We start from the raw sequence: 13578 nt of genomic DNA on the forward strand, positions 1-13578 counted from the left end.
CATCATCAGATTCCAGATTCCATTTGTATTATTATTATTGTTAGTTTTCAGATGAAATGTGCAAATATTTTTCATGTCACATGCTCTGAGTAATTTTTTTTGCACCTTCCCTCCAGGAGGAGATGAGTCTAATCCAAATATTAAAAGACTGAAAATCATTATATTTTACTCAAAATGAATGGCATCCTGTTCAGTCCACAGTGTTTAGTCTGACAGTCAGACATGTAAGACTCTTATTGCGGGATTGTAAGAGGCACATTGTTTTCAGATCAGCAGCTGACAAATCTTATCCATTCTGGTCTCCATCACTGACAGACATGTAAAGTGTGGCTAAAGATTTTGTGCCCACAGTAAGTAATCATTTTTAAAAAATTGGTTTTGTACATTTTTGTGGCTAGAAAACACACACAAACACACACACATATATATATATATATATATATATGAATCATGAATCACATTGACAGTGAACTCAGACTGTATACAACAGATCTTTAATATGGTGCCTTTTTAAGTCTTATTACATGTGAATATTTTAAGCTATCATATAATATGTAAATGTTATAAATATTTGCGTATCAAAATGTGACAAAACATCTTTTTGCTGTTTAACTTAATGCTCTACCTCATAATAAATATTGTTAACAAGCCTGATAAAGTCGTTTATTCAGTTAAAACATTTAATAAATGTTTCAATTTCAAAGAATAAAATGTAAAAAAAATAAATAAAAAAAAGCAGTGATAAATGTGTACACAAAGGAGAAGTAAAAGATAATAAAAATGTGATTCATTGATAGAAAAAAAAGTCCTAATGAAGGAACGTTCACGCACGTGAGACTGAAAGGGGAAAGACAAATGGAGAGAGACCGTAAAGCGAGACGGCCAATGATGCACCTGCTTTGCTTGCACAGGAAACACCTGTTCCCAGCCTTCCTGCCTGGCTGACTGACGACAGTTAATTTAGTGTAAAAAAATCTCCCACAGCTTGAAGGGCCAAACTGCCCCGCGCTTGCCTTGTTTTGAGAACAATATTGCAGGAAGTCTTACTCACTAACTCTCGTGCCCTACTATCCACATGTCCTCTATTTTGTCTAGCAGCCAAGTACGTGTATCAGATAACACACTCCTAACACCAGCAGAACCACACAGTTGTGAGATGTCTAAATACATGGCATGTGTGACATTTTGGTCACATTAAAAATGTTCCAAACTCACCTGTACATTTAATCAAGTTCTAGGTTCAGTACAAGCACTTGTGGAATAATGTTGATTACCAAATGAACTTCCTCTCACTCCTCTTTTTCTTAAGAAAAGAAAAAATAGAAAGAAAAGGGGGGGGGGATCTTAAAATGGAAGTGAAGGAGACCATAAACGTTAAAATACTGTTTCGGAAGTCAATCAAGACGTAAACAATGTTAACACCATAGCTGTGGTTAACACGGTTTTAGTGTAAAAACAAATCGCTCACTAATCTTTTCTGTGTAAAATTATATCTCGCTGTAGACATCTCTTACTAACCTTTTCTGTGTAAATTATATCCCACTGTAGAAATAATTTAAGTAATGCGAGTTACGTAATCAGATTACTTTTTTCAAGTAACTAGTAAAGTAACGCATTACTTTTTTAATTTACAAGAAAATATCTGAGTTACTTTTTCAAAAAAAGTAATGCCAGTTACTTTGTTTTCTCATTTATTGACTGACAGCTCTCCTGTCCCCATATTGGGAGAAATCGGGAGTACAGAGGCGTTGTGTGCGCTGTGTGAACATGATGTTACTGTAGTTCTAGACTAAATGTGAATGTGCATTAATTCATCCCACTCACAAAAAACTGATTTAGTATTCATCAAAATGAATTCAAACAGTGAAATGCAAACTCAGAATATGACACAAACCTGCAATAATTAAATATGTTAAATAACACAAATGTATCTAATCCCATTTTATTAACTAATGTCTTTGCTGCTGACCTTTGATGATCCAGTTCAACCGAACTAATAAGCAAAAATGACTTTAGATAAACTAACAATTGTGCTTCATTGTTTTTTTTTTATTGCTGAAGAGTGTTTCTTCTCCTGCGTTCTACTGTACAGACGTGAATTTACTTTTCATTCAGCCTGAGGTTTATTCATTACACTTTTTGGTGTGAAAGAGCTTTTATATTAGCTATAAATAGAACTTCTTATGTTAAAAACAATCAAGCCCTGCTCATATTTAAAAAGTAACGCGAAAGTAACGCGAAAGTAATGTAACGCATTACTTTCCATAAAAAGTAACTAAGTAACGTAATTAGTTACTTTTTTAGGAAGTAACGCAGTATTGTAATGCATTACTTTTAAAAGTAACTTTCCCCAACACTGACTGTAACAATATTAACAACTTCTTCGCCATGACAACTCGGCACCGGAAACAGCTGAAACATCTTAAAATGATAAATTACATCGCTTGCAGCTCATATCATACACAGGTCTTAATAGAAGAATTAATTATAAGCTTAAAAATATATGCTTTACATTTCTGCTCTTAAATCCTCCAAAAACAGCTCCCTTCCCTTCCATTGTAAGTGCCTCATCAGTTTCGATTTTTTTTGTATTATTATTATTATTCATTTTTAATTGATTAATTAATTAATTTATTTATTTTGAGGAAATTAATATTATGCTACAAATGTGGTCAACCGGAACACCTTCAGAGTGACACCTTTTTTTTTTTGGACAGGAATGAAAACGAGGCTATGAGGGATAGAAGTCAAGTTCAGTGGATCAAAACAACATATCAGTTGTTGAGCTTACATACCATCTTTTTGGTAAAACATTAAAACAATATTTGATTTGGCACCTTTATACAGTGCGTGCCCTTGTAAAGACCCCATGAAAATGAACAAAGGTAATCTTCAATTTTTTTCTCATCTTGCCTTGCAAGCTTCTCTCACACGTCTATCCCTCACAGCCTTTACCTTCACGTAAAATTCACTGTGGTGTCTAACCTGACTACAGACAGACTGAATACATGTGGAATAAACGCTGAGTTCTGGACCCCGCGTGTTTACTTGCTGGCAAGAAGAATTTTTACGAGACATGAGGCCTACAGTACATCACAGAGGCTCAAAGTTCAACAAGCTCTACCACACTCACGCTCACCCGCTCTCTTTCTTCTGTTCTTTCTCACAGTGTGAGTAATGATACTGCTGAGTGAACCTCACTGTTTAATAAGCCTTCTCGAACATGTTGCTAACACGCTCTCGTTGAGATCACGCACACATACACAGACGGGCACAGGGAACCAGATACACACGAGGCTTCTGTTAACCCGAGAGTGAAGAGGTCAATCCAGTTGATCCCTTGCATGCATGCCTCTCATACGAACACATTGCGTCCATGGCAACAAGATTCCTGATCGCTGTTAGTTCTAATAAAACTGGTGCCATCTGTGTTACATATATACTGTATACTGGTTCACTGTGCCACACTGATGGACTTCAGCATACATATACAAAATGTGTCAAATATATATCCAAACAATGACAGAATGGCAGGTGTGACCTCAATCTATCAAATCACCTTTAGGTTTATAGTGGACTGCATGTCATTATGATGCTCTTCTAGATGCTAAACTTAAAATGAACTTCAACCTTCCTGATTAAGCTTGATTATGCTTTTATTTCTTTAAAAAATGATATATACATATAAAGTATTAAATATATATATATATATACTTTTTAAATTTGTGTTTGTGTATATATCTCTCACTGAAATGTAAAAAACAATATTTGAATAGTGAATTTGAAAAATAACTTGAACAAATTTAAACATATCCAATATTTGATTTTTTAAAAGTAATACATAATATATATATATATATATATAAACATTTTTATATAATATAGGATAGTAGAATGTAATGCAACATTTACATTTTTCACACCTCTCAATCTAATTAGATTTTTGGCCCTTTGTATTAAAAAGTTTGGGCACCTCTGCTTTACAGCAATATTTATTTTTAAAAGTGCTATAAATAAATTTTATACTGAATTATTATATTAGAGTTATATTTTATATTGAACTGAAAATGTGTATTCATCTTGCATTACCAGAACTTTTTTTACCCACTGCTTATTAAAGTAGAGAATTTGTTCTAATAGTTTTTTTTTTAATAAATATAATATAAAGCTGAAAACAACTAGTCTTTACTATTTATCACATAGTATAAACGGGTTATATAGAGCTGCTCTATATATAATATGTGAATATACAGAGCTCTGTTTATATTTTAGGAAGGTAGGGGGATCATATTTAGCGGTGCTTGGGATCAAAATGTTTGAAAACCCTTACTAGAGTTATCTATATTTCATCTGTTAGCATCTGCTGTACATTTCAAACTATGCCCTCAAATCTCAGTTTCAGTTTGACCCGCTACAGAGATACAGCCGTTACTAATAACGTCTGTCTTTCATTGTGCTTTTCCCATTCAATCCATCATTCAGTTCTTTTATTCTAATGGCAAGATCTTTTCTGATCGTCCCTTCTGCGTTAGCACTTAACCACAGGAACCTGTTTTATTGGTGGCCATTTTCACGTGGGAGCACCGACTTCTTTCAGAACCCATTTGATGCTGTGTTGTAACCGGGGCATGTCTGGATGGCGTTATGGCACACATCTGACATTGCTGCACTTTTCCTGCCTGGATCGCTGGGAACGGGAGCGCTTTTCCAAGTTTGGATTATGGATCAAAGTCAAAATCAGGCGGAGGGAAGGAGAGTGAATCCCACCCCGGCCAGGTGGGGCATAAGCTGAGGTGAAAAGCAACACCCAGCGACGGTGGGGGAGAGGTTAGGAAGCATGGATCTCTTTGAAATGCCGGTGCATATCATGGTGAACTTGGTCTTGTTGGAGCTGAACCGTAGCAGATTGATTTGCATGGAGGTGGGGTGAGGGGGCGGGAGGGTGGCAGAGTTATTGGTGACCCCCACAAGTGTGTGTGAGAGAGTTGGCCATCTGTGGTAGGATATTACAACTGTCTCACTTCACCTTTCTCCCCTATTGCCCTCTCGGCCCACCCAGAAACTCTGTTTCAATGAGGTCCTAGTCGGTAGAGCTCTTTACGTACAAGAGAATTTTCTGTCCTGGCTCAAAGGATGCTAAAGTGACAGGTTTTCTCTAGTGTTAATTAAGTATAATTAAAATACTATTATAGGTTTAATCTATAATTATTATTTTTTTTTTTTTCATTTTAATGTTAGTTAGTATTTTGATTGTATTTTATTTGATTGTATTGTCATTTTAATTCGTTTTATTTAGTTTAATTAGTTTCATTTCTTAAAGGGATAGTTCACCCAAAAATTTCAATTCTGTCATTAATTACTCACTCTCGTGTCGTTCCAAACCCGTAAGATCTTCGTTCATCTTCGGAACACAAATTAAGATATTTTTGATGAACTCCCAGAGCTCTTTGACCCTCCAATAGACAGCAAGGATCCTACCACAATCAAGGTCCAGAAACGTAATAAGGCCATCATTAAAATAATCCATGTGACATCAGTGGTTCAACCGTAATGTTTTGAAGCTACAAGAATACTTTTTGTGCGCCATTTTGGAGAGTATCACGACCTTTGAGCGTGCTTTGATCTGAACGTTCAGATCAAACTACGGGCATACGTCGTGATACTCTCCAAAATACTGCCAGGGTGACGCGGAGGAGACGAATTGTTGAATAAAGTAATTATTTTTGTTTTTGGGTGAAATCTCTTTAATTTTTTTTTTTTTTTACATATATCTATCCAAAGTTCTGTCATAAAACTCTAGATGGCACAGTCCGATAGATCTAACTCAATCTGACATTAGGGGCCCTATTTTAATGATCTAAGCCCATGGTCTGAAGTGAATCACGCAGGTGCACTTAGGGCGTGTCCTAAGCCACTTTTGCTAGTTTAACGATGGAAAAAACGGTCTGTGCGCCAGACGCATGGTCCAAAAGGGTTGTACCTATTCTCTTAATGAGTCATTTGTGTGTTTTGGGTTTTAACGTGCAATAAACCAATCAGAGTCTCATCTCCCATTACATTTAAGAGCGTGTTGCGCTTGCACCATGGCGGATTCGCTATAATACATGGTGGAATTTGCAAGAGCAAAGACTGAACATTTCTTCAGAGAGGAAACGGATCTGCTTGTGCGCGAGCATCATCTACAGGACAAGCCGGATTTCACCAAAGCCCCCTGACAATAATACACAATAGGCTAATAATCTTTTAACATTGTAATCCTTTCGTTTTTAATATTTGACATGTTTGTGTGCTGCTGCATGTCACTGTGTGTGTAATAAGAAAAGAGTGAGAAAGCTCTTGGATTTCATCAAAAATATCTTAATTTGTGTTCCAAAGATGAACGAAGGTCAAACTGGTTTGGAGCAACATGGGCGAGTAATTAATGACATAATTTTCATTTTTGGGTGAACTAGCCCTTTAAGTGTCCTCATGCTGACCTGTAAAGGTCATGTAAAAATCCATGTAAAAATTTCTATTGAATTGACTAGATTTTGCATGCAAAATGTTGCCAAACAATGGAAAATGTGACTGAACCTTAATATTAAAGCACCAAAACATAGTCAACTCGTGGTCATGTCATTTTTAATGACAATAAAAACCTTAAAATAGAATATTTTGTTTTATTCATCTGTAAAATAAAGCAAGTTAAACAATTTTTACAAATGTACAGATATGACCATGGACACGGAGACAGAAAAGGAGTCTGGTTGTTGAAGGCTCATGTCTCTAGATCATCAATGTCCTGATGTTTTGTGAGAAGAGCTTCTGGAAGGTTCTGATACTGCAGATAGAGAAAAATCACCTGAACCTGTGATGAAAAACAAAAACACACATGTGAAAAATAATGTGAGAGGATGCAGTGCCTCCTTCAGGCTATGACTGGCTCATTATCCTGCCAATGCAATAATGGCCGCCTTTCATATTCTCTTCCTCACTGTGATTGTCTGATTAATCTGTCAATTTGTTAATGCTCACATCTCATGTTCACAACTGGTCTACAAATTGGCCTAAATAGGTCAAACCGGTATAAATTGATTACTTAGTTACTTAATTAATTACCTGTGATCATCACGACAAAAATTTTAATAACTAATAGACTGTAAAAATGGCGCAGCTCTATTCTGGAAAAGGGGGCGGGGAGCAGCAGCTCATTTGCATTTAAAGAGACAGACACGAAAAACAGCGTGTTTCTGCTTCCACTCAAAATAGGCATTTTCGAAATGATATAATAAATGATCTGTGGGGTATTTTGAGCTGAAACGTCACAGACACATTCTGGGGACACCTGAGACTTATATTACATATTGTAAAAAGGGGTATAATATGTCTCCTTTAATGTAGGTAGGGCTGTGCAAATTTTTTTTTTTTTTTCATTTTAATGTTAGTTAGTATTTTGATTGTATTTTATTTGATTGTATTGTCATTTTAATTCGTTTTATTTAGTTTAATTAGTTTCATTTCTTAAAGGGATAGTTCACCCAAAAATTTCAATTCTGTCATTAATTACTCACTCTCGTGTCGTTCCAAACCCGTAAGATCTTCGTTCATCTTCGGAACACAAATTAAGATATTTTTGATGAACTCCCAGAGCTCTTTGACCCTCCAATAGACAGCAAGGATCCTACCACAATCAAGGTCCAGAAACGTAATAAGGACATCATTAAAATAATCCATGTGACATCAGTGGTTCAACCGTAATGTTTTGAAGCTACAAGAATACTTTTTGTGCGCCATTTTGGAGAGTATCACGACCTTTGAGCGTGCTTTGATCTGAACGTTCAGATCAAACTACGGGCATACGTCGTGATACTCTCCAAAATACTGCCAGGGTGACGCGGAGGAGACGAATTGTTGAATAAAGTAATTATTTTTGTTTTTGGGTGAAATCTCTTTAATTTTTTTTTTTTTTTACATATATCTATCCAAAGTTCTGTCATAAAACTCTAGATGGCACAGTCCGATAGATCTAACTCAATCTGACATTAGGGGCCCTATTTTAATGATCTAAGCCCATGGTCTGAAGTGAATCACGCAGGTGCACTTAGGGCGTGTCCTAAGCCACTTTTGCTAGTTTAACGATGGAAAAAACGGTCTGTGCGCCAGACGCATGGTCCAAAAGGGTTGTACCTATTCTCTTAATGAGTCATTTGTGTGTTTTGGGTTTTAACGTGCAATAAACCAATCAGAGTCTCATCTCCCATTACATTTAAGAGCGTGTTGCGCTTGCACCATGGCGGATTCGCTATAATACATGGTGGAATTTGCAAGAGCAAAGACTGAACATTTCTTCAGAGAGGAAACGGATCTGCTTGTGCGCGAGCATCATCTACAGGACAAGCCGGATTTCACCAAAGCCCCCTGACAATAATACACAATAGGCTAATAATCTTTTAACATTGTAATCCTTTCGTTTTTAATATTTGACATGTTTGTGTGCTGCTGCATGTCACTGTGTGTGTAATAAGAAAAGAGTGAGAAAGCTCTTGGATTTCATCAAAAATATCTTAATTTGTGTTCCAAAGATGAACGAAGGTCAAACTGGTTTGGAGCAACATGGGCGAGTAATTAATGACATAATTTTCATTTTTGGGTGAACTAGCCCTTTAAGTGTCCTCATGCTGACCTGTAAAGGTCATGTAAAAATCCATGTAAAAATTTCTATTGAATTGACTAGATTTTGCATGCAAAATGTTGCCAAACAATGGAAAATGTGACTGAACCTTAATATTAAAGCACCAAAACATAGTCAACTCGTGGTCATGTCATTTTTAATGACAATAAAAACCTTAAAATAGAATATTTTGTTTTATTCATCTGTAAAATAAAGCAAGTTAAACAATTTTTACAAATGTACAGATATGACCATGGACACGGAGACAGAAAAGGAGTCTGGTTGTTGAAGGCTCATGTCTCTAGATCATCAATGTCCTGATGTTTTGTGAGAAGAGCTTCTGGAAGGTTCTGATACTGCAGATAGAGAAAAATCACCTGAACCTGTGATGAAAAACAAAAACACACATGTGAAAAATAATGTGAGAGGATGCAGTGCCTCCTTCAGGCTATGACTGGCTCATTATCCTGCCAATGCAATAATGGCCGCCTTTCATATTCTCTTCCTCACTGTGATTGTCTGATTAATCTGTCAATTTGTTAATGCTCACATCTCATGTTCACAACTGGTCTACAAATTGGCCTAAATAGGTCAAACCGGTATAAATTGATTACTTAGTTACTTAATTAATTACCTGTGATCATCACGACAAAAATTTTAATAACTAATAGACTGTAAAAATGGCGCAGCTCTATTCTGGAAAAGGGGGCGGGGAGCAGCAGCTCATTTGCATTTTTAAGGGGGTCTGAATACTTTCCGTACCCACTGTATATATTATTATTGTAAATTTACAGTTGCACTGTAATATTAAATAATTATTATTATATAACTTTTGTTAAATATTCAACTTTTATTTTACAGTGGAATATTACAATAATAATATTTCTTATTACAATAATAATTACAATAATAATATTTCTTATTTTGTTTAATATTTTTACTTAGTAATAATAGTAATAATAATACTGTCAAGTCAAACAAATACTGTCGAATCACAAAATATTTAGCCAAATTGTGCAGCCCTATAAACAAGCCAAGCAAAAGACATTATCCAAAAAAAATGTGCAGTTACATTTTTCCCAAATTATGTAGCTTATGAAGAAATATGATTTTTTTTTTTTTTAAAGAAAGATAAACATGAAGTTAAAAAATGTATTAACTTGCTCCATTTTAACGTAACTTGGCTTGAATAAAGTGTTCATATGAACATATAAAAATATTGTATTATTTTATTTTATTTTATTTACACACACACACACACACAGATAGGGGATTTTTTGCTCCTCATTTCATATGTCCACGCCATTGTAGAGAAGATACTCAAGCATCCATTGAGTGCAGAAAATTGTTGTTTCTCTTCTTCTAAAACAAACCCCAGAATAGAGAATACTGTATGTGTGCGCAAGCAGCCAGGCTTCAAGGAAATGTTAAAACTGGACTACTTGTAATAACACAGTACCACACTGGACACATCAAACATTTATTTTATAAAAAAAGAAACAACTCACCTGAACCTCCACTTCTTGAGATATGTCGACACGAGCCACTGGAGGGCGCAAAAGGCTGGGGCCAAACACTGTGGCCAAATTACTCAGAGACATTTTATTCTCTCCCTTCCTCTCTGCAACACTGAGAAACACAAAAAGAGAGAAAGATGTGCATGAGAAGGGGAAAAAGAAAATATACAGAGAAACATCTTTTTTTAAATTTACATCCATCAGTGCTGAAAGTGATTCAGGTTAGTCTGGGGTGAAACTAAATCAGTGTTTTGACAGTTACGAGTTGAAAGGATGTTGTGTACCGTCTCAGGTGATGTAAGAGGAAGAGGAGAGTGTTGCGGTTTACATCTGGTAGAGCCTGCAACAGAGTCAGCATGCTGTCGGCCCTGAGATATGGATCGGCAATGTCTGCCATAACCAAATAGAGAAAGAGATATGTATTATCATTTAAATGATTCATCATCATCATCATGTATACTGTTCTCACGTTGCATGTTGATGCACAGGCCTGTGCAACTGTGTGATCAAGTGTGTGAAGGCCTCACCTAGTGCATCTGCAAGCTCCTTGAATCGCTCAGAGGGAATAAGAGGTAAAGGAAGTTCTCTAAAGTACAGTTTCAGAGTGCCTGATACAGCGTTCACATCTACAGTCCTCAGTTTACTCACAGCCTCACGGTAATCTACAGAGAGAGAGACACTTTTCAGATAAGTACACTTGAGATTAGTTCTGTGAGAATCTGTTGTTTGACACACCCACACACACACTCACTAGTGTTGAATGCATGTTTTAGTGCTTGTATCTCTGTGCTGGCTCCTGAGATTCTGTAGATCCCCTCTTCTTTCAGACCCCTCCTCTCAATCTCCTCCACACAGGAACGGACAATATGAGGGACCAGCACACTCTCTTGCCTGTAAACACACAAACATAGACACAATTAAGCATTTAAACACTTCTTCTTATTCCGTTTTCATTTTCCTCTTCCTTTTTTGATGACAAAACACCTCTATTTCTACACACAAATCAAAACTGAATTGAACTTTAGTTATGGGTTGATGACGCAGGACGCACCGCCCAAAGTACCACATCCAACTCAAAAAGAACCGATTGAGCTGGTTCAACCAACTGTCGAAGTTTGCCGAGGATTACCGAGGACTCAACAAGAACCGAATGAGCCGTGGCGAAGTTTGCAGAGGATTACCGAAGATTCTGGTTGAGTTGATGATACTGTGCAAGCCTGAGGCGCATACTGGAAATATGCTTATTATGACTGTTATTAATTTACATTTGATTAAAACCTGAAAAAAACCTTTCTGTCGAGTGATGTAAATAAATTTTACAATAGTTTATTGTGCATGCATATTATATTTAAAGTTGCTTAAGCGAAATCAAGGAGTTTATAAGACTTGGTTTATTCATTCTTTATACCAGGGATCCTCAAATCTGGCCTACGAGATCCACGTTCCTGCAGAGTTTAGCTCTAACCCTAATCAAACACACCTGAGCATGCTAATCAATGTCTTCAGGATCATTAGAAAATCACAGGTAGCTGAATTTGATTAGGGTTGGAGCTAAACTCTGCAGCGCATTGGCCCTCCAGGGCAAGATTTGAGGAACCCTGCTTTATACTGTAGACATGTAGAACATATCCGCGTTTGTGCATCAATGTCTGTAATGGGTGCTGTAGGTGTGAAACTTTTAGGAATCTTATCCGAGTTGTAGGCTAGTAAATATTGGTCAGTCAGTAATATCTGACATAAAGGATCAGCGAATGAATCTGTGACCACAAATACCATTAACTTAAGTGAATTATATGGCAAGAATCAGCAATATGCTTTCACACAAATAACTTGATTTTTTTTGAATGTTTCAATATGTGTTGACACAAATTACTTATTTGAATTTTTCATTGATATAACATTGCACTAAGTTGTTATAAAAGAAATGCGTAGAGACGTTATTGCTTGATGACGTCAGGAACCGATGAATCAGCTTTTTGAACCGGTTCAATGAGACGATCTGTCCGAAAAGAACCGGTTCGCGGAAATGAATCGGACTTTGCATCACTAGTACAAAGACATTTTTATCGCTCATATCTTTTGGACTGAAATAGCGCAAACACTGGCGAGGATTTCTCTTTCTTGTGTGCTTGTGTCAAGAGCTAATGTAGGCTACATGGTTTTGGCTTTAATAACAGTGCTTAATATGTGGGGGCGTGGTGGGGTTTCGACAATCGGCACACCGGGGAAAGCTTGGGTGCTCCCGATGGCCAATCAATTCTAGGTATACGTTTCCTTTCCTCCACAGCCAATCACGTCGGGCCTTGGGGCTTCAGCCCCGCCTACCCCTTATGTTAATCCGGCCCTGCATGTCATAATGGATAGTCATTGCATGTATCAGAATTAGGCTACCTATTTGCTCGCGCACTAACAACTCCGTTTCATCTCTGGAGACGTGTTCAGTCTTTGCGCTTGCAAATTCCGCCGTGTAAATAGCAAATCCGCCACGGCACGAGTACAACTGGCTCTTAAATGGAATGGGAGACGAGACTCTGATTGGTTTATTGCACGTTATGCCCAAAACACACCCATTACTCATTAAGAGAATAGGGACAACCCTTTTAGGCCATGCGCGGGGCGCGCAGACCGTTTTTACCGTCGTTAAACTAGCAAAAGTGGATTTGGACAGGCCCTAAGTGCACCTGGGCCGTGCGCTTTAGACCATGCGCTTAGATCGTTAAAATAAGACCCATGGAGTTGTGAGCATTTCATTAATGTTTGATAACCAGAATCTACTATCTATCTATGTATATATATATATATATATATATATATATATATATGTATGTGTGTGTGTGTGTGTGTGTGTGTGTGTGTGTGTGTGACCCTGGACCACAAAACCAGTCATAAGTAGCACGGGTATATTTGGAGCAATAGCCAGGTATGGGTCAAAATTATCTATTTTTGTTTTATGCCAAAAATCATTAGGATATAAGTACAGATCATGTTCCATGAAGATATTTGGTAAATTTACTACCGTAAATATATCAAAACTTAATTTTTGATTAGTAATATGCATTGCTAAGAACGTCATGTGGACAACTTTAAAGGTGATTTTCTCAGCATTTAGTTTTTTTTGCTCCCTCAGATTCCAGATTTTCAAATAGTTATATATTGGCCAAATATCACCCTATCCTAACAAATACTTAAGCTTATTTATTCAGCTTTCAGATGATGTATAACTTTCACATTTCAAAAATCTATTATTCAAAAAATCTCTCTCTCACACACACACACACACACATATTTTCAACTGATCACAATAAGAAACGCTATAATGATTATATTGCATTACAGTTCATGGGATCATTCAGTACAGAGATCATCTGACGCTGAAGACGAGTAATGGATAGTAAGTGTAAGATAGTAAGC

At 36.7% G+C, this 13578-nt stretch overlaps 1 protein-coding gene across 3 annotated transcripts in view; it reads right to left on the minus strand.

The window, feature by feature from the left end:
- Positions 1-8868: 8868 nt before the first annotated feature.
- Positions 8869-13578, minus strand: part of LOC107597096 (active breakpoint cluster region-related protein) — a 15272-nt gene continuing 10562 nt past the window's right edge. For all 3 annotated transcript variants that reach the window (XM_016288005.1, XM_016288004.1, XM_016288006.1), the window contains 5 exons: positions 10919-11058; positions 10695-10829; positions 10452-10557; positions 10159-10279; positions 8869-9033 (listed from right to left, as the gene is read on the minus strand). In XM_016288005.1, the coding sequence (XP_016143491.1) occupies positions 8944-9033; positions 10159-10279; positions 10452-10557; positions 10695-10829; positions 10919-11058 (592 nt within the window). In that variant the 3' untranslated portion in view covers positions 8869-8943. The remainder of the gene's footprint in view (positions 9034-10158; positions 10280-10451; positions 10558-10694; positions 10830-10918; positions 11059-13578) is intronic.

Source organism: Sinocyclocheilus grahami, unplaced genomic scaffold (assembly GCF_001515645.1).
Source record: "Sinocyclocheilus grahami isolate Dianchi unplaced genomic scaffold, SAMN03320097.WGS_v1.1 scaffold227.1, whole genome shotgun sequence".
Taxonomy (NCBI): Eukaryota; Metazoa; Chordata; class Actinopteri; order Cypriniformes; family Cyprinidae; genus Sinocyclocheilus; species Sinocyclocheilus grahami.